This window comes from Protopterus annectens, chromosome 8.part0, assembly GCF_019279795.1.
Source record: "Protopterus annectens isolate FY-2018-M chromosome 8.part0, PAN1.0, whole genome shotgun sequence".
NCBI classification, from domain to species: Eukaryota; Metazoa; Chordata; order Ceratodontiformes; family Protopteridae; genus Protopterus; species Protopterus annectens.
This window is the reverse complement of record NC_056741.1, coordinates 1,108,165,670-1,108,189,157: the sequence shown is the minus strand read 5'-3', so window position 1 is coordinate 1,108,189,157 and position 23,488 is coordinate 1,108,165,670. Positions and strand designations below refer to the sequence as shown.

General features: G+C 39.6%; 1 protein-coding gene across 2 annotated transcripts in view; it reads right to left on the bottom strand.

Moving 5' to 3' along the window:
• The window catches only part of CGN (cingulin), a 1,354,172-nt gene that overhangs the window by 339,016 nt on the left and 991,668 nt on the right, over nucleotides 1-23,488 (bottom strand). For both annotated transcript variants that reach the window (XM_044080636.1, XM_044080637.1), the window contains exon 14: nucleotides 8,508-8,678. In XM_044080636.1, coding sequence (XP_043936571.1) covers nucleotides 8,508-8,678 — 171 coding nt within the window. The remainder of the gene's footprint in view (nucleotides 1-8,507; nucleotides 8,679-23,488) is intronic.

Genomic DNA, 23,488 nt, shown 5'->3' with positions numbered 1-23,488 from the left:
ACTTAAGTGCAACTTAGACAGCTGGATGCAAGAGCGTAAATTTACCCCAGGGGTGTCACCCATGTCCCTCTTGGATAATGGGCAGCTGGTGCTGATCACAGACTCGCACTGCAAATACACATCATATGACTTAGTAAGGGAGCAAGAGTATAACTTGGCTAGGCTTATAAAAGCCATAGGGCCAATAGCCTAGTAACCTCCTATGAACCTATGTGGCTACTGCAGCAGTGAGGAATCTACTGTCCTGGGTAGGTGCAACTTGCACATCTGTACTTATGTTAATCATCACAGGAGTTAATTACTAAAGCCTACCCAACCTAGGAGAAGGAAGCATAGATCCATGAGCCTTGGAGAATGGTTCAAGCAAAGTAAGACGTGGAACTTCAAAAGAAATCCAAGTTGCAATGCTTTGTAAAAGTATGTATAGGGGACCATGTCACTGCCTTAAGAATACCCCTTTCCAGTATGCCATCAAAGAAGCCAAGCCTCTGGTAGAATGTGCCTTGATATTTCCTGTGATGGATGAGCCATGATATGAATAAAAACAGTTGAGGACAACTACATGGAAATTGTCTGTTTAGACACAGAGTGTCCCTTATCTGTCCCTTGAAGTGAAATAAACAGCTGACTAGCTTTTCTAAAAGGCTTTGTTCTGTCAAGATATTTGATTTGCTTATGCACAGAGTATGCAGAATCCTCTCTCTCTGTTTTTTAGATTCTGGGTAAAAAACTGGAAGATTGATGGCTTCATTCAAAGTAAGCTCTGACAGCACTTTGAGCATGAGTAACCGAGACCCTATGCCTTTGGGAAGTCCGATAGGGTTCACCCACTATGAGAGCTTGTAACTCAAATACTCTTACTACAGATGTCAGAACAATAATGAGTACATTTTTCCAAGTCAAGAACCTTAAATTAACTTGAAGGGCAGGTTCAAATATGACAATCAATTTCTCCAGAAGACAGTTGAGATCCCAAGGAGAAGCAACCTGCTTACGAGGATGTCTCAGGTGTAAAACTCCTTTCAGAAACTGTTTCACAATAAAGAAGGAGGAGGATCCATGGACAGACATGCTGAAATGGCTGCAAGACAAATGTTTATGGAGGAATAACAGAGGCCAGACAAAAGCAATTCACAACAATTTTTTAGACACCTTTATTAAGTTAAGACATAAAGTATATTAGAGGGTCAGCCCAAGTTGGAAGGTTTGGAGACAAAACCAGAGAGGCAAGATTACACTGGTTTGGACATGTGCTGAGGAGGGATGCTGAGTACATTGGGAAAAAGATGCTAAGGATGAAGCTACCAGGTAACAGGAAAAGAAAAAGGCCTAAGATAAGGTTTATGGATGTGGTGAGAGAGGACATGCAGGTGGTTGGTGTGACAGAGCAAGATGCAGAGAACAGGAAGAAATGGAAACAGATAATCCGCTGTGGCGACCCCTAACCGCAACAGCCGAAAGAAGAAGATGATGATGATTAAGTTAAGACATAGGCACACAGGGTTGCCAGACGTCCCTATTTGGGTGGGACTGTCCCAAGATCAGCAGCCTGATCCCGAGTCCTGCCCTGCCGGTTTAAATCCCGGCCATCCTCCGCTTTGTTTGTTTTTTTTTTTTGATTGTCCCGTATACCTGGCATACGGGCCAATCAAAAATTGCTAAACACGGAGCTTCTTGTGTTCCGCATTAAACACGAGAAGCTCCGTGTTTAGCGATTTTTGATTGGCCCATATGCCGGTATACGGGCCAATCAAAAATCGCTAAACACGGAGCTACTTGTGTTGAATGCGGAACTGCAATGCATTAAACACGAGAAGCTCCATGTTTAGTGCAGAGCTACTGAGTGAGCTCAGTTCATTAATGTGGAACTCTGTTCCGCATTAAAGACCTTTTTTTTTTTTTTGGTCTTCACTTGTCGTGAGAGACCTTTTTTTTTTTTTTTTGTCCCTACCTGGGGGGCTGGAAATCTGGCAACCCTGTAGGCACATAAACATTACACAGAAGATCATGAGCGGGTCACCAATCATAAATGGCTTACTACAAGTCAGAGACATGGATGCCAAGAAAATTACATGGAGACCAGAGCTTGACAGAAGAATCTTTGATGCATGTTGAGAACACATAATAAAGGGTTATGACTGGAGAACCAATCATAATTCTTTGTATTGCATGGAGCTTTATCTGCTCCATGTACTACTAGTTTACAGGAAAGAAAAAATCCCCAAGAGTTTTGCTGCCTTTCAAAGCTGTAAAGTACTTAGCAAGCACTTTCAGAAAGACAGCAGAAGAGATTCTGTTATGTTAGAAAAAGTCAAGAACACATTAACAGCATAGACAGCTGTCAGAAATAAATTTGTTTTTTTTTATTCTACTGTTTGCTGGTCAGAATTAGCAGGTTTAAATGTCTAGTTCAACACCCAAGCACTCCCCGCTTCATTTAAGAACAGATCACATGCTACAGAACCACTTAACTTATTTGTTTATTCCAGGACACTGGAGTGTAATCACCAAGCTTCATGCACTACATATGTTTTCTCTCTTTATAACTGTCTTTCAGTCCAACTTTACGTAAATTGCTTTGATCATGCCTTCATTCAAGCCTCACTACTCCTCTGGAACACTCTACATGTATTGCTCCCACGATTTCCATTTATTTCCATGTAATTTGCCCTTCCCTTTTCTAAAGAGCCCCCTTCCAGTTCTTTGGCCTTTTACAATATTTGTTTTTTCAATTGTTTTAAATTTTGATTTTCATTTTCTACCAACTGTTTTTGGCAGCCAACAGAATTAAACATAATAAGGCTTCACCAAGTCTAGGGAATTCAGATCCTGTACCCCAGCTCAAAGGAATCATTTTCTTAGTAACAGTTATTTGTTCCCCGAATGCTGCTCACAGAATAATCTGCAGGGAATTTTTAAAATCTGCCAACTCATACTACCCAAATACATGTTCTCCAGTTACCTCTTTCTTCCCTTTCAAACCTTCAACACTTTCTATTTACCTCAGGAAAAATTATTTGAAGTCTGCTTGGGGTATAAAAATACCTATGCAAACAAATCCAAGCAAAAATCCTAAACCTCTTGACTGTTGCATACTTAGGAGCCATACATATGTCCTTCCATTGTTCCCATGTAAACTGCTTTTTCCAATTTGTTCCTACTTTTCTAGCTTCCTCTGACTGATTCTTATAGTTATCATCCAATATTTTATATGCCTTACTAATTATACCTTTTTCACAGCAACTTTTGGTTTTAGACTCTGCTAAAAACTCTACCAGTGTAGGTGTTTCACTTAAGACTCCCATGTACCTTTCTCTTTACCTATATTCTGATATCAAGCCCTAGAAAGGAAGTCAGTCTGTTACCTGCAGTCCAAACTTCTTCTTGGCCTCATCCCACTCTGTTACTTTTCACTCTAAATATTCGCTCAAATTATCGGTTACTTTGCCAATTCACACAAATATCTGAGCAGCAGTGGTACAAAATCCCTGATAGGCCCCTGGTGATTGGTCAGCCACCAATTAGAAAAATTGCTTCCACTTACCAATATATCTAGTTTTCATTAGTACCTGCTTCATGTCATTGTGACATGTGCTTCTAAAAGGTATTAGAAATTAATCATCCAGGTAGTCAGCTGAAGTTGATTGACACTGGGGTGTATCAACATCCCCTGTCTTGTGAAACTAGACCCAAGTCTGTGAAGGTGTGTGTGGTAATTTTTCTTGGCCCATTCCACAAGAAGGGAGAATCAATGTTGCCTGGGCCACAAGAAGGTCACCACAATGATTTCTGAGATATCTTTTTGAATCTTCAGATTACTCTGGTTAGCAATGAAAAAGCATAAATAAATATCATCTTCAAAGGGAAGGGAACTGCTTCTATTTTCCTGACTTCCTTGCAAGGAGCCCTGAAACAAAAAACATGTTTACTTCTGTTTTAAAAGGAGGCAAATGGATCTAATTGAGGTGCTCCCCAAAACTGCATCAATTATGAGAATAAAACCTTGTTCAATTTCCATTTGTGAGGGTCTGTCCTGGTCCTGTTCAGCTTGTCTGCAACTATGTTTTGCTCTGATGCTTGAAGAGTTAAGGGTTACTGAAGAGCTAACAACCAGGTCATCAGTACAAGCTTGCATAAGGGGTACGACCTTGCACCTCCCTGCTTGTTTATATACCATATGACTGTGATACTATCCGTAATTGCTTGAAAAGGACCCGGGGACCAAAGGGGATTGAGAGACTTCAAGACATGATCACATCCAACATCTTCTTTAAGTTGTTGTGCTTTGGTCTGTCAGAAAAATTCCACAGGCCATATACTTTTACCCCTCTGGAAATTGCTCCAAAAGTAAAATCTGATAATCTGCGGTGAGAGACTGGTTTGAAGTCTGAGGATTTGAGGGAAAACCTAAGTTCAACTGAATTTGTTGTTTCCACCAATGCAGTTCCCTTTCTCCAAAGCCCCAAACTAGAATGTGGTACTCCAGAGAACTTAAATGCTAGGTCCATGTGCATTTTCAAAGCCATTCTGAAACTCGGGAAAAACTCCAGATAAAATTCTACATTCTCTTGTATTAAAAAGACTTTCTGAAGAGAAGAATTTATAAGGAATCATAGAAACACAATCCTGTGAGATGAAATCAAGGAGGACTTTGCAGTATTTATCTAGAACCCCAGACTGGTCAAAAAAGAAATAACCCATGTTAATAGAGTCTGACATCTGGAGATACTCTGTAAACATAAGCAAATTGTCTAAATAAGGAAAGATGTGAATGACACTCAGTCTGCAATAAACTATGACAAAGGCTAGGCATTTGGTGAATAGCCTTGCAACTATAGATAAACCAAAGAGTAACACAGAGAATTCATAATATGACCCAGAAACAGAGAATCTTAAAAATTTACTGAAGCATGTGGCTATGGGAATGTGGAAATAAATATCTTTTAGGTCAAGAGTTATCAAGTAACTCATGGGAGAAATGACGTGTAACAGGTTCTGTAAGGTCAATATTTTGAACTTTGGAACTTGAACATACATACTTAGAAATGAAATATCTAAGTACCGGTCTCCAAGAGGCCTCTTTCTTTGGAACCAGAAACATTTTCCCCTTTGACTTATGGGAATTGGCAGTATTACTCCTGTGTGCGCAAAAATCAAAGAATCTAAGGAAAATAGTCTGCTTGGTTTGGAGAGTGGGAAGCTAGTCCCCCTGAAAGGAAGTTTTTGTATTCAGTGCCTCCTATAAGTCTCCTGAACTCCTTATGCTGAGGGACAACTTAAGGGACATATCTGAAGAGCTATTGGCTGGGGGAGAGGAAAGACGGTAAATAATGCTCCCATAGTTATCATGTATTGTTGCTCTGTTCACTTTTCTAAAAAGACTCCTACTTCTTCTTACACTCCAGTCACTTTTTTTTTTGCATTTCCTCACATGTGCCTGGCAATTCAGAATTCTGAAGGCTAAAGCAGAGGAAGAAAGCATTCTCTTACCTATACAGTCAAACATTTTACCTTCCTTGTCCTGAGATGAGGGGGTTTTATTAAGGACCAACACGAGGCTTAGTTGAAACAGCAGCTTGATCAGATCTAAGGTGAAAGAAAAGAAATATATTAGCTTGAGGAACCCCAAACATCTCATCAGATTTTTAGGGACTAATGGCTGGGTAATTGGATGAATACAGGCAGCATTTAACACATCCTCCAGAGCTGGCAATATAAGAGGAGTGGGAGAGGAATGAGGTATGTCCATTTGTAACACAGTAATATTGCCTCAGTTCAAAGGGTACATCTATTTGTTCCCACAAAATACTCATTCATTGTTTTAATGGTCCAATTAATAGACAATTCCTTCACAGGAGGGTATAAATTACAGTATTTATCACAATCAGAGTTGGGCATGGCAATCTGTATGAGAGAAAGCCCCTTCTCTAGCAAAGTCAGAATCATCCAACTCCTTTTCCCTGGAATAACTTTATAAAAGATACTCATCTTGAGTGGCTTCTGTGTAGCAGGACTTATTGCCTGCGATGCCTGTCTAACCAAGGTGAGGAACCAGTCTTTTTTAAAACAGTAATAACAATCAGAAGAACAATGTAGAGGACCAATTCAAAGAAGGGACAACAGTCTGGTCTAAAGGTCTCTTGCCCTAGTTATCCCAAGAAGAATTTTGTGGAGTGTTTCCTAGACCTAGAAAACATAGTTTTCTCACGCCTAAAGAGGACATGACTAATTCCTGGTTCATGTTGGCTGAAAAGACTACAATAAAAGAAGCCAGAGAAGTGAGTGGGTGGTCTGAGGAACAACTAATTGCTACTGCAGGTTCACCCAGTCAGCTGAGTTATCGACTGAGTCTGCAACAACTGTAAGGACTCCTTGGTAATGATTTATTTTTTTCTTTTTAGGGACAGCTGGAGAACAGCCACCCGGACCAGAGTGGGTACCCCTGCTGTAGCTGGGGAAGAAGCACTAAAAGCTAAGGGTAGCTTAAGTGAGTCAGTCAGAAGGTAAGTTGTCACTGAGTGTTCACAAGCAGCACATTTACAATGAATACTTTCCCTAGTCTCGTAACTTAGAAGATGTAAAACTAGAACAGAATTCCCATCAGTACTGTTTAAACACTAGCAAACACACACTGAAAGAAATCATACGGCAGATAGGATGCTATGAAGTGAGCATAAGCAGTACACTGAAAATTCTTCCCACTCCTCTGTAAATTGTCTGTCCCGCAAAATTCAAAGCTTACACAAGCCATGGTAGGCTGACATAATGGTTACCGTATTTACCTTACAGACACAAGGGGCAGGGTTTGTCACTTGAGGTAACTTAGGCTTAAAATGGCCCATAAGAGCAGTGAGCCTAGTACAAATCTATGAACCCTATGAAATAACCAGTTAGCAATTTAGCCCCAAATACGTAGACACTTTTAACAAAAATAGTGGTCCCAGGCAAAAACTTCTAATAGTGTGAAAAAGGGACCCTCCCTTTTTAGTCAAAAAATAAATTAAATCTCATTTTTATTAAAAAGGCAATATTTTTTTAAGTGGAGGGGCTCCCCAACAGGGACTTAACTGCCAGAATCAATATTAGCCAAATATTGCTCCCATGAAGTCAGAGAGGTGCTTCTTCTCTAGATGGCAAGTAAGTACTAAAGAAAGCTTCACTCTGACTGCTGATGTCCCTCTTTGGGATTAATCAATCAGAGAGGAGGAGTGGGAGGGGGGCAGAGCTTTCAGAAACTGGCCAGTTGTTTCCTGGACATGAAACCACCCATATAAACCTAAAGGCTACTACAGCAGTAGGAATACTGAACATTTGCTTTACAACATGGAGGGACCAGTGTTACTTTCTGCCAGTTAAATTACTGATCCATTAGCAGAAGCCATGCACATAAAAGAACACATGAGGGCTTTAAGTGGATGCACAGCCTTTCTTACATACAGTAAGAGGATGATGTAAGATGATAATGTATCTAATGTCAGCTCTCATCTAGAATGAAGACGTCGTCACCAAGCTTCCTGACCTATTTGGCCTCAAAAGATATTCACTCCTGCTGTCCGGCAGTAACCATCCAGGTAATCAATAAAATGAACCATGAATAATTAAAGGGAAAAAACTGTTATTTAAAGCGGCAACTGTGGTAGTTCATGGTAACTCCAATCTTTCCATAACTTCTGCTTCTAGCTTCACTTTAAGTCAGAAAACTTGCAGAACTTTGCCATCCTTTAAATTTAACAAAGTTATTTTCTTTAGTTATGATATCAGAACATAATTTGCTTTTATTTTGATGGGATTTTATGTTACAGTGGGTATTTACAAGGGAAATGAAACATTGGATTTGCAACAATATTGATTTCAGAACATTTTAGTTTTATCTATTGGGCTTTCAATTATTTTTTTTTGCATCGTTTTGTTTTTCTTTTAGAGTTATGAGTGCACAGGGCAAGATGTTCTTGTTGGAAACTGTGAACCTGGCTCTAGGTGGTATCATCCAAGTCAATTAAAAGCCAATATCCCTTTTGGAAATGATGTTGGAAGAAAGTTCACAATATCAGCAGGACTGTACTCCCAGAAGATGAGTGTAGACACACCATGAAGAATATTTAGGGTTCAAAGCAATCAGTGTGTCAACGTGGCCTGCAAGAATCATTGTATTTACAGAAAACATCAGCGACAAGTAGCCGCCATAGTAGAATAACATGCAGAGGATGAAATCTCAACAATGAATAGCTGTACAGAGTGGAAAAATGAAACCAAAATCCTTTATGTGGAAGGGGGAAATAATAGACAGTGGCAAAGGAAAAAGTGACATAACGTAATAAAAGCATATAAAAAAGGGTTCAGAGTATATACATTCAATATTCTTTTGTACTGACCGAACAATCCAGCTCAATCTAAGCAAAGATATGAGCAAGTCATTTACTATATTGAAGCTTTTTTCGGGGGAAAAAAAACATATTCAGCACTTCAAACAAGCTCTGCTTCCTCAGTTACTTTTATTCTGATCTTACCTCTTCCTGAACTCTCTTGATGGTCAAACCTGTCTTCTCCAGTTCCAAGGTTTTCTCCTTGTTCTGTCTCTGGAGCTCAAGAATGTCTCTGCGTGATTTCTCTTTATACTCTTCCAGCTGGGACTGCAACAATGAAAGGGAACTTCTGGACTCATCAGTCATTTGATCCAGCTGAAAAAGAGCAACAACAAAAAATTACACAATTAAAAGTAATTTCATACTCCTATAATGAATATTACTCTAAACATCATTAAACTGTCCTTCCACTTTCTCACACACATCTTTCAGCTTCGAATCTTACACAATCAGCAAAACTGTTAACTATTAAACTTAATTTTAGAATACAAGTATTGTGACGTACATGGTAAAGAGAACAGTCATTTTTTTCTGTATAGCAAAATATGTATTATGTCCCTACATATTTAGAATTTTTCTTTAATCAAGTATAGATGATACTGCCTACATATATATGAAAGATGCAAATCTAATTCTTAGTTTTCCCCTCTTAGTAGCAGAACCTCTTAGAAGCGGAAAATGATTACAAGCCTCAGGCTCCACTAAGAGCATGACATTTTTAACCAACTGATCCACGTTCACCTGCCAGGTATGTCTGAAAGAAGAGCTGGCAAGCAGTTAAGTACAAAGTACCCTCTGCTACTCTAGTTTTGCTATTGTCTTTTTCCAAATCAGGGTACTTTATTTTTTGCATTTGAAAAAACTTCTTTATTAACCACAGTACATCATACTTAATATAAAAATGTCTATGTTATCTTCTGAATAACTGCAACATTTAAAGCAGTAAGCTTCTGATAAATTAGCAATTATTCATTTTATATCAAAAATTACCAAATATAACCCTGTTATCCCAATTGGTCCTATTACATCATACATTTTTTTCTTTTTAATTTTTCCACTCCAGGGCAATTATATGCTTACTTTATTTAGACCAAGTTACTTCTTAGACCAATTACTGCAGAACAAACAATAATTATATCATATCAATACAATGGCTCTACTTTGAAACATCTAAAATCCATAACATCTAATTTCATAACACTGAGACCAGAACATCTAAAACCCATAACATCGAATTTCATAACATCTAACACTACAAATCACAAGAAAATAACATCCCCTCCACATATAACGCCACCAAACTACCAAACACACTTTTTACTACGTTTCTGCCGGGGGGGGGGCAAGCCCCCCACACCCCCGTAAATTAAATATACCAACTCAAAGATTGCACTACAGTGGGAAAAAGTTAATTTCCTAACCCCACTATATCAAGCCCCCCTGCAGAAACATAGTAAAAAGTGTGTTTGGTGTCATTATACGTCGTTATTTGTGGAGGGGATATTTTCATGTGATTTGTACTGTTAGATGTTATGAAATTCAACGTTATGGGTTTTAGATGTTTTGGGTTTTAGATGTTCTGGTCTCAGTGTTATGAAATTAGATGTTATGGGTTTTAGATGTTTTGAAGGGGACCCTAATACAATATATGCATCATCTCATGTATTTATTCTACGACTTAATACTGTTTGAGATATTTACATATTCCTAAAATATGTTACATCGTTCTTCTCCTTCTATCAATCTCCCCTTACTGTAGTGTTTACATTTAAAAGGTACTACCATTCAGCATCATCACAACCTTGCAAAGATGTCTGAGATACTGTCCACAGACAATATACTAACAAGCCCTTCCATATCTCCTCCATCTTACCCATCTCCAAAGCATATTACAGTCTCAATAATCATTAAACCATCTTAATTTCAATACAGCATACCACATTTTCATTCCTCCTCAATGAATGGGTTCATATCCAAACTTCCGATCTGACTCCGTCACTTTCTAAAGATTCTAGGAAACAGCTCTCTGGCTCCTCCCTTACTCATAATGCCCCTGACCACTGCAAAACCTCAGATCAAGTTTGCTGCTGTTATATGCAAGAAAATCATAAAATACAACAACAATGCTATGACAGAAAAGTGAAAGCTGAAAGCCAGGAGCTCAAACAGGAACTATGGTTCCTAACAACAATTCCGTTAGGTCTCTCCCAAAGTCATGGACGGGGAAGGGGGGGGGGGGTTGAGGAAGAATGAGAATGGACAACAAAGACAGAATGTTATAGTGAGTACGTAACTTCTTTATCTGATGTTATTTTAATTTGTTCCTCAACAAATGGGACACAGTCCCCCTTATGGTGACCTTGGGTGGCTCTCATGGAAGGATGTTCTGGAGAACCGTGGAACCAAAGGCAGCTCTGCTTCTGGAAATGATGTCCAGTTTGTAATGTGCAATAAAGGTATGGTATCAGACTAAGTGGCAGTTGAACAAATATCATCAATAGAGGCTCTAGCCCAAAAGGCAGGCGATGTAGACATTGACCTGGTTCAATGCACTTTTGGTTGTCTTGGTAAGGTTATGCCTCTCAAGGAACACACATAAGAAATACAATCGGTTATCCATTTAGCTAGTGTTATTTTTGAAACTGGACTTCCCAATTTTTTTTACTAGTAAAGGAGACAAATAACTGATCAGTTTTTCTAAATTCCCCGATCCTCTGAAGGTAAAAAACAAAGTTTTCTATGTACATCAAGAAGATGACGGGTGTATTCTCCTTTGTTTTCAAATTTGGGGAAGAAAACTGGCGCATTGATGACTTGATTGATATTGGTTTCAGAGGCAACTTTTGGTAAGAAGGGAAGGATTTGTGCGTAAAGTAACCCTGTCTTTGTGAAATATCAAATACGGTGGTTTGGAAGATCGTGCTTGGAGTTCAGATGCTAATCATGGCTGCTAACTGAACCTTAACAATGGAAAAACTTGCTCTGCCTTGAAAAATCGTGGCAAATAAATCTTGAACAGCTAGAAGCGTAAAGGGATCCAACTCTCTCCGATGAGCCTCAAAAAAAAACTTTTCCATTTACTTTTGTAAATTCTCCTAGTCAGAGGTTTATGAGATGAGATTAGGATTTTTCAAAATGGGGAGGAAAACCTGGAATATCTAGCCATCAACAGAACTGGAGAAACCATGCAGTCAACTTGAGGTTTGCAATGTCCAAGTGAATCTGCCCTGACAGGTGAAACAGGAGGTCTGAACAAGGAGGATGTACAAAGTGAGACCAAAGAAAGGGAAACCACATTTGTCGAGGCCAGAAGGGAGCAATGAGGATTACTGTGCTTTTTAACCAAAGTGCTTTCTGAAGAAACTTGGTGATGAGAGGCAGGGGAGGATAAGCATAAAGGAGACCGGAGAGCCAAAAATGGACTAGAACATCTTTTGGTGACTGTCCATGAGGTGGGATAAGGGCAAAGAACCTGCTGCATTTGTTGTCTAGGGGAGATGCAAATAGGTTGCTGCAAGTCTGACCCCATTTGTGGAAGATCTTAATCACCATTAATTGGTTGAGAGACCACTTGTGAGGCATGAGGATGGTTCTGTTGAGTTTGTCTGCTAGAATGTTGGATTTTCCCAGAATGTGCATTGCCACAAGAAAGTGGTGAGATGAAATCGCCCATTCCCATACTCACATTGCTTCTCAACAAAGGGGGGAGGATTTGGTTCCTCCCTGTTTGTTGATGTACTAGGCTACTGACATGTTGCCCATTTGTACTGCAATAGTCTTTAGAGGGAGAAAGCTCCAAAAGGCCTGCAATGCTAGAAGCACCTCTCTCATCTCTAGTACACTGTTATGCAAATTGATCTCTTGTGGGGACCATGTTCCTCGAGTCTGGCCCAAGTAATGCCCCCCACCCCAACTGGGAGGCATCTGTAGTCAATGTGGTATTGGGGGAGGAAGGATATATGGATGACACTGACCGACCTCCTTGGAGTAAATCCACCAAAAAAGAGACTTTGTGCAAGCCTGAGACAATTTTACCAGATGTTTTAAAAGATGATGATGAAATGACCATTGCACTGCTAGGGTCAATAGAAGAATTCTCATGTGGAGATGAGCAGTGGGAATTAAAGTTATTGCTGCAGCCATTTACTCTAGAGCTTTGAGGACCAGTTTTGCTGGGCACACCCAGCAACAAGATGCGCAGCTGTTACCAATTCTGCTTTACAAAACCTGCATTTGTCTGTTTCTCTGAAATGTTCTAACTTTGCATCTAATATTAACCTTTCATCTTTTGGTTTAAATTCACCTGTCCTTAACCATTCCTGCATCAGATCCCGATTTTCATGAGGATGTTCAAGTTTTCTGTATCTGCAATTATATTTATGCCTGTTCCACATTTCTTGTCTTCTCATCTAATCCTTAACCTTACATTCTTTATTTTTTTTTTTTTGGCACATTCAGTTGATGACTGATTTTGTCTGCTTCTGGTGGGATTTCCATTCCTGCTACAGACCGATAAGCTTCTACTACGGGAAGCCATCTTAGATTTGTTCTCCTCATGTTTTAAAACCTTTACTATGTTTGGATCTTCTCAGGTCAGCAGATATGTATGCAGTCCTACAATTGCACATCTAATCATATAATCAGTTTTAGGGAGGCCCATACCTCCTTTAGAACAGACTAATATATAATCTTGGTAAACAATGATTTTCATAAATTATTTAATGAGCATGAAGCATTTTTCTTCTTTTCATGTCCAACTGATCCAATACCTTTTGGGGCCAGTCAATCATCTGAAAACTATAAGATAGTACAGGAAGAGCAAATTGGTTTATAGCTCAAACTTTGTTCCTAGATGTCAGGGTTGTTTTTAGTATCAGTTTTAGTCTTCTAAAATATTCCTTAGTTTTGTTCACATTTGTGTTTTATCAATCCATCATCAGTTCCCAAACATGTATACACTCCCTCCTGCTCAGGTTTATTTACATCAAGTTCCTGTCCTAACACTGATATTTTCTTGGTGCTGCAGCTTTCTTGCTTTAAAAGTGGCTTTGCATATTTATCAAGACCAATGACATTCTTACATCATCTGAGAAAGTTTTGACTACTTGCAGTTGGGCTTTTAATGCCTCATCTGATGAACTAAGCAGTTTTAAATCATCTACAAAAAGATGATAAGAAGTCTTTACACTTTGTTGTTTTCTGGGAGCCACATGGTAACCATGACTTAATCTGTTAAGAAGACAGCTTAATGGGTTAAAGGCAACACAAAAAAGCAGCGGCGACAAAGTCACCCTGGAATATCGCCCTTTGAATTTTTATCCCTGAGATAATAATTTGTCTTTTATCATGGCTTAGCTGCAAAGTGGTCTGCCACTTTCATGGTCACTGCAATGTAATCAATCAATATAGAGTATATCTTGTACATCTGCAAGCACTCCTTTATCCATGAATTTGGGATGCTGTCAAATGCTTTTTCAGAGTCTATCCATGCCATACTTACATTCCTCCCCTTTTTACAATTCTCCATTATGACTATTTAAAAAACAAATGACCCTTTATTCCATATGACTTTCTTGTATTATCCTTTTGTTCTATCACCATGACTGACTTTTCTTCTAAATGACTCTGTCAACATCAGTTCCAGTATACAGTTTATACATCGTCAGAAGTCAAGTTATTGGTCTGTAGTTTTCTGAATAGCTTGCACATTCACTCTTAAGGAGTATCATTCTTCCTGTTCCTGACCAGGTTATCTGTGCAGGATGTGCATAAAAGTAGTTCCTACTCAGGACTGACTCTTCGAGTAAACCAGTTAAGACTTTTAGCCAGAAGTTAAGTACTTCATCCAGGCCTGGGGTTTTCCATTTAGGAGCTTTTCTTAATTTTATTTCAATTTCTCCAGCTGTTTGAACTTCTTACTGTTTCTTCTGCTTTTTCTATCCATCCAGCATTTTTGTTATGTTCCACAGGCTTCATAGAAATTTGTCCAAAAATCTGTGTATTAATTTTTTTGGTGGATTTCTATTCCTTTTGCCTTGTTTCCCACTTCTCTACAAAACTTTTTTTGGATCATCAATGAATTACTTATGCTATACTTTTCCTTTACATCTATCTACATATTTTCTTAGTTTCTACACCTTTGCTGATATCTTTAGTTTATTATTTGGAATAGTGTACGATAGATCCTGGTCTTTTCTGATACTGTGCACTGCTTTTTATCACTTCTACACCCTAACAGTGATACTTCTTGCCTTAATTGCTTTATAGTTTTCTCTATTTGATAGTTCAATGATAGCATTTGAGTTCTTCCCTTCCTTTAATATTCTGTGTTTTTGTAGCAAGACTTTGTTATTAATATAGTGGCATAGTAATATATCATATTTACTTCTGTTATATCACATGAATTTCTGTGAGCAATCTTGATTAGTGTTCATTTGTTTTACCAAACTTCTAACATTTTGGGTCTTACTAACTTTTTGTAACCTATTTCATTGATCTTAAAATGTCTATCCATCTCTATTAAATCAAGCAACTCTTCCCTTAGATCAGTTTTTTTCTAACCTAAGGTTGCATTCTTTGTTCTCCGTTTCCTGCGGGTATTCTACAGAAAGTTCCAGAACATCTTCCTGTGACATATTCTCTTCAGCTTCATCCTGTGTTATCCATTGCTCTTTCATATTTGAACTCACTGGCCTATCACTCCGCAACACTGACTGCTTCAGAGTTGCCACCGTTTCCTGCTCCTTCCCTTGCTGTACAACTCCAACTGAACTTTTGTTCTGGTTTTCTACTGTAGGCTCCAAACTATCTTCATATGGCAACTGATCAGATGCTTCCCATTCCACCAGTTTCTCCTTAATTTGGGGATTCGCTGTTCTATCATGCTGTGATGTTACCAGAGTTTTATTTTCTACACAAAATCTTTCACTTCGCAGATAATCCATAACGTCACTTCCTATTTCTTAGGTTCATAGGTGTGTACTAGGCCAATGGTCCTGAAGCCTTTACAAGCCTAGCCCATAGAAGTGCCCTGGCATCATGCTGCCATTAGTTCCCAGTGCCTCTATATCAAGTAGAGCCAATGAAGTGATCCCCGGGGTGAACTTCTATTTCCCATCCACTCAAGATTTCTCTTGAAAAGGGCCAGTGAGGTGATCTGCTTGACATGTATGGGAAGTCTATTCCAGAGAATGGGCAGTCTCTGGGTTATAAACCTGCTCTCCAGCATATTCTGTTGATTGTGGTAATGAGGTTGAGGTCCCTGGAGCGTGTGGTGCGGAGGGATTGGGATTTCTTTAGGTGTAACATTTCTAACAGGGCTGGATCAGACATGGCTTTGTAAGTAAAGCAGTGATCACCTCTTAATAGACGATATGAGACAGAGAAAAGCTGGAGTTTTTTGAGTGTGTCCATGTAGGGCATGAGTTTAAGACCTAGGATCCTCTTCGTAAGGTACTTTTGTGACCTTTCCATCTGTTGCAAGTGTTTAATGAGGTACATGCCAAATGGAGGGAAGAGTAGAGAGACAATGACCTCTTTCTTCCTGGATGCAAAACCCTTGGTAATGAGATGTGCCACATAAAAAGGACTTTCTGACCACAGTGGCAATGTGGTTGTCGAAGGAGAGGTTGCTGTCAACCTGTGTCCCCAGATCTCTTATAACACCATTAGTATTCAGTGGGATACCATCAATGTGGTAATTAGTGGGAACTGAGTTTTTCCTAAAGGTAATAACGCATTTTTGGCATTAAGCTTAAGACCATGGTTTCGACACCAGTTGTTGATCTCAGTGAGGCCTTTCTTTAGGATGTCTACATCACTTGGGAATTTAAAAATGGCTCCCAGCTTGCAACTGTCAGAGAACTTGGTCAGCCAGAGTCCTTTTGCGTTGGCCTGGACTTCTGAGAAGCAGATGCCAAACAGGACAGGACCCAGGACCGATCCCTGTAGGACTCCACTCGTGACTGGTTGGCAGTCTGACTTGGAGTCTGCTACTTTCACACTGTGGGTTCTATCTGTGAGCCAATTTGCAACCCACCTAGTGATACAGGAGTTGATGCCTAGTTTGGTGAGTCTATCAATAATTCCTGAGTGGGGAATGGTATCAAAGGCCTTGGCCAGATTGAGCAAGGCTGTATGAACTGCCTTGCCCTCATCCACAGCTCTGGTGACTGACTCAAAGTCGTCAACCAGGTTGAGCAGGCATGCTCTATCCTTCACAAAACCAAATTGTGTGGGATACAGAGTTTGAAGATTCCCTATATCCTTACTAATTAGGTCCACGATGATGTGCTCCATAGCCTTACATATCAGACTCGTCAAGCTAATGGGGCGATAATTCCAAGGTCTGTAGTCACTCCCCCTTTATGGAGAGGGATGACTGTAGCAGTGCACCATTCTGTAGGGACAAAGCCTGAGGTAAGGCTGTGATTAAACAGGGCACACAGGTGTGGTGCCAGTTCACTTTGTAGTTCACGTAGAACACAACCAGGATATTGTCGGGTCCCATGGAAGCTGTATTCTTGGCCTTGGACAATGCAGCTTTAACCTGTACTGCAGTAATGCTGGGTGCCTGACATTCTTCCGGTGTTGTGATTGGCCCTTTGGGGGGAGGGGTAAAGTTGGCACTGTATCTGTTGGCCAGTATGCTGGCAATATCTGTTGGCTCTGTATTGGAGGTACCATTGTGCAGCAACTCGCAGCAAATCTGGGTATTGCCGTGGAGATTCTTGATATAACTGTAGAAGGCTTTGTGGTTGTTTCTAGTGTCTGCCGCAATTCTGCCTTCATAGCTAGCTTTAGATGTTTTGATGAGGGATCTCAACTTTTTGTTGAGGCTAATAAGGGAGGTTTTCCAGTCTTGGGACTTCACCTTTTTCTGCAACAGTTTCTTTCTTCTGTTATAGAGTTTGTTAATAGCAGGGGACCACCAGATTGGCTTCCTTTTTTTGGAGGAGAGCGTCTTGGTTCTGTTGGGTATGGCTAGTTCTATGCATTTATGTACGTGTTCGTACAGTGCATTGGTGTATGATTCAGTGACCATGCATCTATTTTACCTTTGCATGGGTGCCGTGAAGTTAGCCACCTCTGTTTTTAGGAGCCCAAAGTCAGCTTTAGAGAAGTTTTTTTATGGTGGTTACCTTTCCTGGTGGTGTGGGTGAGATGTGGATTTCCATGGTAATTAGTTTCTGGTCAGATCTAACCAGGGAGGAATTGACTATTGGTGTTGAGCAATGGTTGCCCATGTTAGTAATAACCAGGTCAAGGATGTTGCTTCCTCTAGTGGGGGTAAGAATGAGCTGGTCCAGCGCATTGGAATTAATGAATTCCAGGAAGTGTTGGGCAAGTGTATTGGTGCACAAGTAGTTTTCCCAGTTGATGGAGGGGTAGTTGAAGTCACCCAGTATGAGAGTGTTGGGTTGGACCCTAATAGTTTCCCGGGTGCTTAGGAACATGGAATGAGAGTCTTGGGACATGGTTGGGGCCCTATAGCAGGCTACGGCCTGAATCACCATCTTACCCACTGTTAGTTGTACCTGAAGTATCTCCGATGCGTTATGCAGGGCTACTAGTCTGGAAGTGTGCATATCCTTTTTGAATATGGAGATGCCACCACCTTTGGAGCTTCAGTCCATTTTCTGGGGCCGAAAGGTGTGGCATAATTTATAGCCTGGTAACGCAGGGGTGCTTTCTGCTGCTTTAAACCAGGTCTCAGTTACAGCACAAATGTCAACGTTCTCCATTTTGAGTGCTTCGAGCGAGTACATCTTGACATTTAGACTTCTATCGTTGAGCAGCATGACCCTCAGATTGCATTTATTTATAGCTGTTACAGTGGTAAAGTGGTCTTTGGAACACAGTCTAAAAAAGGTATTATAGAGGTGGCAAGAGCCTTAGCCAGTATCCGGAAACCTAGGGGTGACAGATGCAGGCCATGTCTGGCAAAGCATTGAGGTCTGTCAATCACGTCATCCCAAGCAGACAGATGCTGGATCCCCTTAGAATGACACCAGAAACTTAGCCAATTGTTGAAGTCAATCAATTTCTGCTTGTACTGCGGTATCATTCTGGGCGATGGTAGGATGCTGCGCAGGGCTAGGGTCATACCTCCCTGGACCACATAATCCAAGAGCTCCTCCATGTCTCTTTTTATGTAGTCCAGGGAGGTATGTCTCAGGTCATTCACACCCACATGGACAATGACATAGTCATACTTGTCGTGGAGTGACCTGAGTGCATGTGCTGTGTGTCAGATACTGGTACCAGACAGAAGCTGATGGTTACCTTCTCCTTATTCAACCTAGTGAGTGGGACATCAGTGTGCCTCACTATCGAGTCACCTATGATTAGTGTACTGGACAAGCTGTTTTGCCTTAGGGGCTTAGGCTGAGGGGCACACTGTGTAGGTGAGCTGTGTGTCTTGTGATTTGTGCTGTGTTGTGGTGGTCGAGTGTGTTTCTGATTTGGAGGTCTATGCTGTTTGGGTAGATTTCTATTGAGAGCCTCCAGGAAAGTGGGTGTGTGGTTTGTGTTTTTATGTGAGAACTGTGATGGTGGGTGTTCTGGACGGCTATGTGTTCCATGTGGTGTGGTGCAGGTGTTGACCTTCTCCTACTGACCAGCTATTCTGGTCTTAGCTGGAGAGTGCATGTCTTCCAGTTTGGATATACAAGTACATTTCTCACAAGTCTGAGTGCTGGGATGTTAAGAGGAGCAGGTTGTCTGTGTACATGAGGCAGTTGCTACACTGCCTCAGAATGCCCAAGTTCACCAGGTTAATAGGAGAAAGCACAGGGAACTGACCTTTAAACATTCCATGAGGGATGGTCATTATAAGTACTGGAGCTGTTTCCTTATAGGATGTTTAGTGCTGTTACACTTTTGTGTGCTACAATAATTGCTACAATAAACCAGATGAAATGCTAGGTGAATAAGCTAGTTAAATGCAAGACAGAATACAACTAGCAAGATCTAAGGGAAAAATTGAAGAGCAGACTTTCTGGCACCAGTAACAGTTTACCCTTGCTTAGTGGCACTGCATGGTGTGCAAACATGGGCTTTTTAAGCTGAAAGGGAGCTAGAAACCACTCCTCTTGTGGTAGATGGGACTACCTAGTGCTTACCACTCCCACTGATGAGCTTTAATGTCTCCATTACTAATCCTCTTTTCTACTTCCCCCTTTGTTTTCTTATGTTTTGTATAGTTTACCATAATTTGTGTGAAGTCGGCAGTTATGCTGCCGAAAACCAGAATGTCGTGCACAAAATGAAAAGTGTATTGGATAGTCAAACAGACTTATGTGAATGCAGTAGTGCATTCGCGTAAGTATGTTCAACTATATGTATGGAGATCGCAGTACAGTGGTGACTGGAATTTCATCCATATCCCCACTGTAGTGCGATCTCGGAGTTGGAATATATTAGTAGCAGGGGGTGTAGGGGGTGCAGGGCCCCCTGCAAAAATGTGATATGTCTTATAAGAGTTTGATTTACATCAGCTCCTATACGGTTCTCACATGACATTTTCAGCGACAATGTCGACTCAAATGTGTTGATCATTTGGGGCGACACTGTGTACATTCAAAAAGTTTGATTTCAGTTTAATTTTTCGTTATTTCGAACGGCAAATGTTTTGCCTTTCGAAATGACGATAGTAAACCTTTTGTATTGTAAAAGTTTCAATATCTGGATGCCTTTGCCTTTATTTCTCTTCAAATATCTTTGGAGTTGCTTTTTTGTACTGAATAGTTTGGCTTTCTCCTTTGCAGATCTCCCTTTCTTTCCCACGTCCAAGTATCTTTTTTACACCTTTCAAAAAATCTCTCTTCTGAAGGACAGTGCTACTTAGTCATCTCTTAAGCATTTGAGCCATAGTTTCAGAAACTCTACTCATTAATCAATATTAATGTTTTATTCTCCCTCTTTTTAATTTCTCCAAGTTTTTTTGATTTCTAATACCATGACGAGAATGGACCCCATTCTTAAGTCAAAGCATGATTAAAGTTCATGAAATTAGCATTGTTTCAATCTTTGATGTTAGCCAGAAGTGCTCTTTGCAGCACCTGCAACGTGCCCATAACCGACTAATGCAATTCATATGGAGTTAAATATATCGGTAACACAAGTACGATTGTAAATTATTTTTATAAGACCAGTTGCTCCTACTACTACTGTAACTGTTTGGGTATCCTTCTTCCACAATACACTAATTTCTGCTTGAAAATCCTGGTATTTTATTATTTTTGTCTCTATCTGTATGCAAGACACTGTAGTAGTTTCAAAGAGCAATGGTACTTTTATCTTCTTTTCATGGACTACTATATCTGGCTTTCTCATATCTATTTCTTTGAACTGTTGGTAATGGGTGATCCCATGTGATATAAACATAATTTTCTATGATGCTTTTGGCTCATGTTTCCAGTATGTTTCAGCTACTTTAATATTATAATGTTTGCACAATTCCCAAAGCAACTGTCTTGCCACATTACTATGCCTTTCAGTACACAGTCCTTCTGCCATTAGTATATCACAACCAGCAACAAGAATTGCGACAGTTTCCAATTCTGCTTTGCAAAACCTACATTTGTCTGTTTCTCCCACATGATGAATGGGCTTCATAAACCACTGTGTACATAGTCCACTATCTTGGGCCACCAATATTAACCTTTCATCTTTTGGTTTAAACTCGTCTCTCCTTAACTATTCCGGCATTCGACCCAATCAACATGAGGTTGTTCCAAGAGTTTTCTGTACTTGCAGCTATATGTATGCATTTTACACATTTCTTGCCTTCTCATCTTATCCTTCATCTTATATTCTCTCTCTCTTGTTTTTTGGCACATTCAGTTGCTGCCTGATTTTTATCTACTTCTAGTCTGATTTCCATTCCTGCTTGACGCCGATATGCTTCTGCTAAACTAAGAAGGGAAGTCATCTTAGATTTATTCTCTTCATGTTTTAAAAGTTTCACTATGTTTGGATCTTGTGAGGTCAGCAGATATGTATGCAGATCTATGACTGCAAATCTATATGTGTAATCAATTTCGAGGAGGCCCATAACTCCTGCAGAATGAGGAATACATGGTCTTTTTATACACAGCTATAAATTATTTGACGAACATGAAGCATTTTTCTTGCTTTCCTGTTCAACTGATCCAATACCTTTTGGGGTCAGTCACTCACTTCGAAACTAAGGACAGGAAGAGAAAATTGATTTATAGCTTGGACTTTATTCCTAGATTTCAGAGCAGTTTTCAGTATTAAAATGTAGGAATATTTTAGAAGACTAAAATTATTTGCATTTGTTCTTGTTTTCTTGTTGAGCCTTCATCAGTTATCAAATATATATATACAGTCCCTCTTGCTCAAGTTCTTTTATATCATATTCCTGCCCAGGCTGATGTTTTCTTGGTGCTGCAGCCTTCCTGCTTTAAAGGTTGCTTTTTTAAATTTATCAAGAACAAATGGCATTCTCATGTCATCTGAAAGTTTTGACCACTTGCAGCTGTGCTTTCAGTTCCTCATCTGATGAACTATACAGTTAACTAATCCACAAACGTAGATGCAAAGTCTTTACATTTTGTAAGAGCAGCGGTGACAGTCACTCTGGAATATCCCCCTTTGAATTTTCATCCCTAGAATAATTTGTCCTTTATCATGGCTTGTTTGCCACTGTTTCATGGTTGATGTAATGTAAATCGATCAGTGTAGGGTTTATCCTGCACATTTTTAAGCACTCTTATCCATGAATGTGGAATACTGTAAAATGCTTTTTTGTAGTTTATCCATGCCATACCTAGATTCTTCCCCTTTTTACAGTTCTCCATTATGACTTTAACAACAAATGATCCTTCATTCCGTATGACTTTCTTTTGTTACCATTTTGTTCTACAGGCAGTCCCCGGGTTAAAGACAAGATCTGTTTTTTAGTCTGTCCTTAAGTCAAATTTGTATGCAAGTCAAAACACGTACATATGGTTCTTATTAAATGTCACAATGTTTGCCTCAGTCTAGTATTTATTTTACTTTTCTTTGCATATAAAACACTTTACAAACCCTTCCAAACAAAAAAAAAATCTTAAACATAATACTGTATACTGCAGCTATGTTTCTTTACTTCCTATTAACAAAGCTGGTTTAAGGCATCTTGTTATTAAATGGAGTGTTTATAAGGACTTTTTCACATACACACCTATGAACTGCACAGATTTTCACAGAATGTCCAGATTTCTGCCTCTTGTTTTTGGTCCATTTTTCATAAAATTGTGATTGCTTAGCAAAAGTAGTGGCAAATCATTAAAGACTGAAGTTAGAACATAATATCTCAACTGTACAGATTTTCACAGACTGTCTAGATTTTGGCATCCTATTTTTGGTCTGTTTTTCATATACATCAGTTTTTTTGGCAAATTAGGGGTAAATCATTACATATTGCAGTTAGAAAATAATGACAGACATTTGAGTTCCAGACTTCATATCCTTCAGAAAATTCATGCTAATGGAAAACCTGTTATTCTATCAACTTTCTAAGTTCATAACACCAACATTTAAAAACTGTCCTTACTTTTGGGCCTTTGTCACACTTTTATTTATGATTTTGTCCAGATTTCTTGCTCTATGAGCTTGACAGGTATGATGACAGACATTTGAGTTTCAGAATTCATACCCTTCAGAAAATTTATGCTAATGCAAAAGCTGTTATTCTATCAACATTCTAAGTTTGTAAGAGCAATATTTATTAAAAGTGTCCATATTATTGGGCATTTGTTCCACTTTTATTTATGGCTTTGTCCAGATTTCTTCCTCTAAGAGGTTTAAGGGCATGACACATGCGCACGCACGCACACACACACACACACACACACACACACACACACACACACACACACACACAGTCACTTCCTCATTCATACAAGCATTCACTCACACATCGGTCTCACTCTTCACTCTATCTCTCATACACATTCTCTTCCTCAATCATACCTGCATTCACTCACACATCCCTCTCTCCGGATCTCTCTCACACAGTCGCGTCCTCATTCATACCTACATTCACACTCACACACCGCTCTCTCTGGATTTAACACACAGTCTCTTCCTCATTCATACCTGCATTCGCTCACACA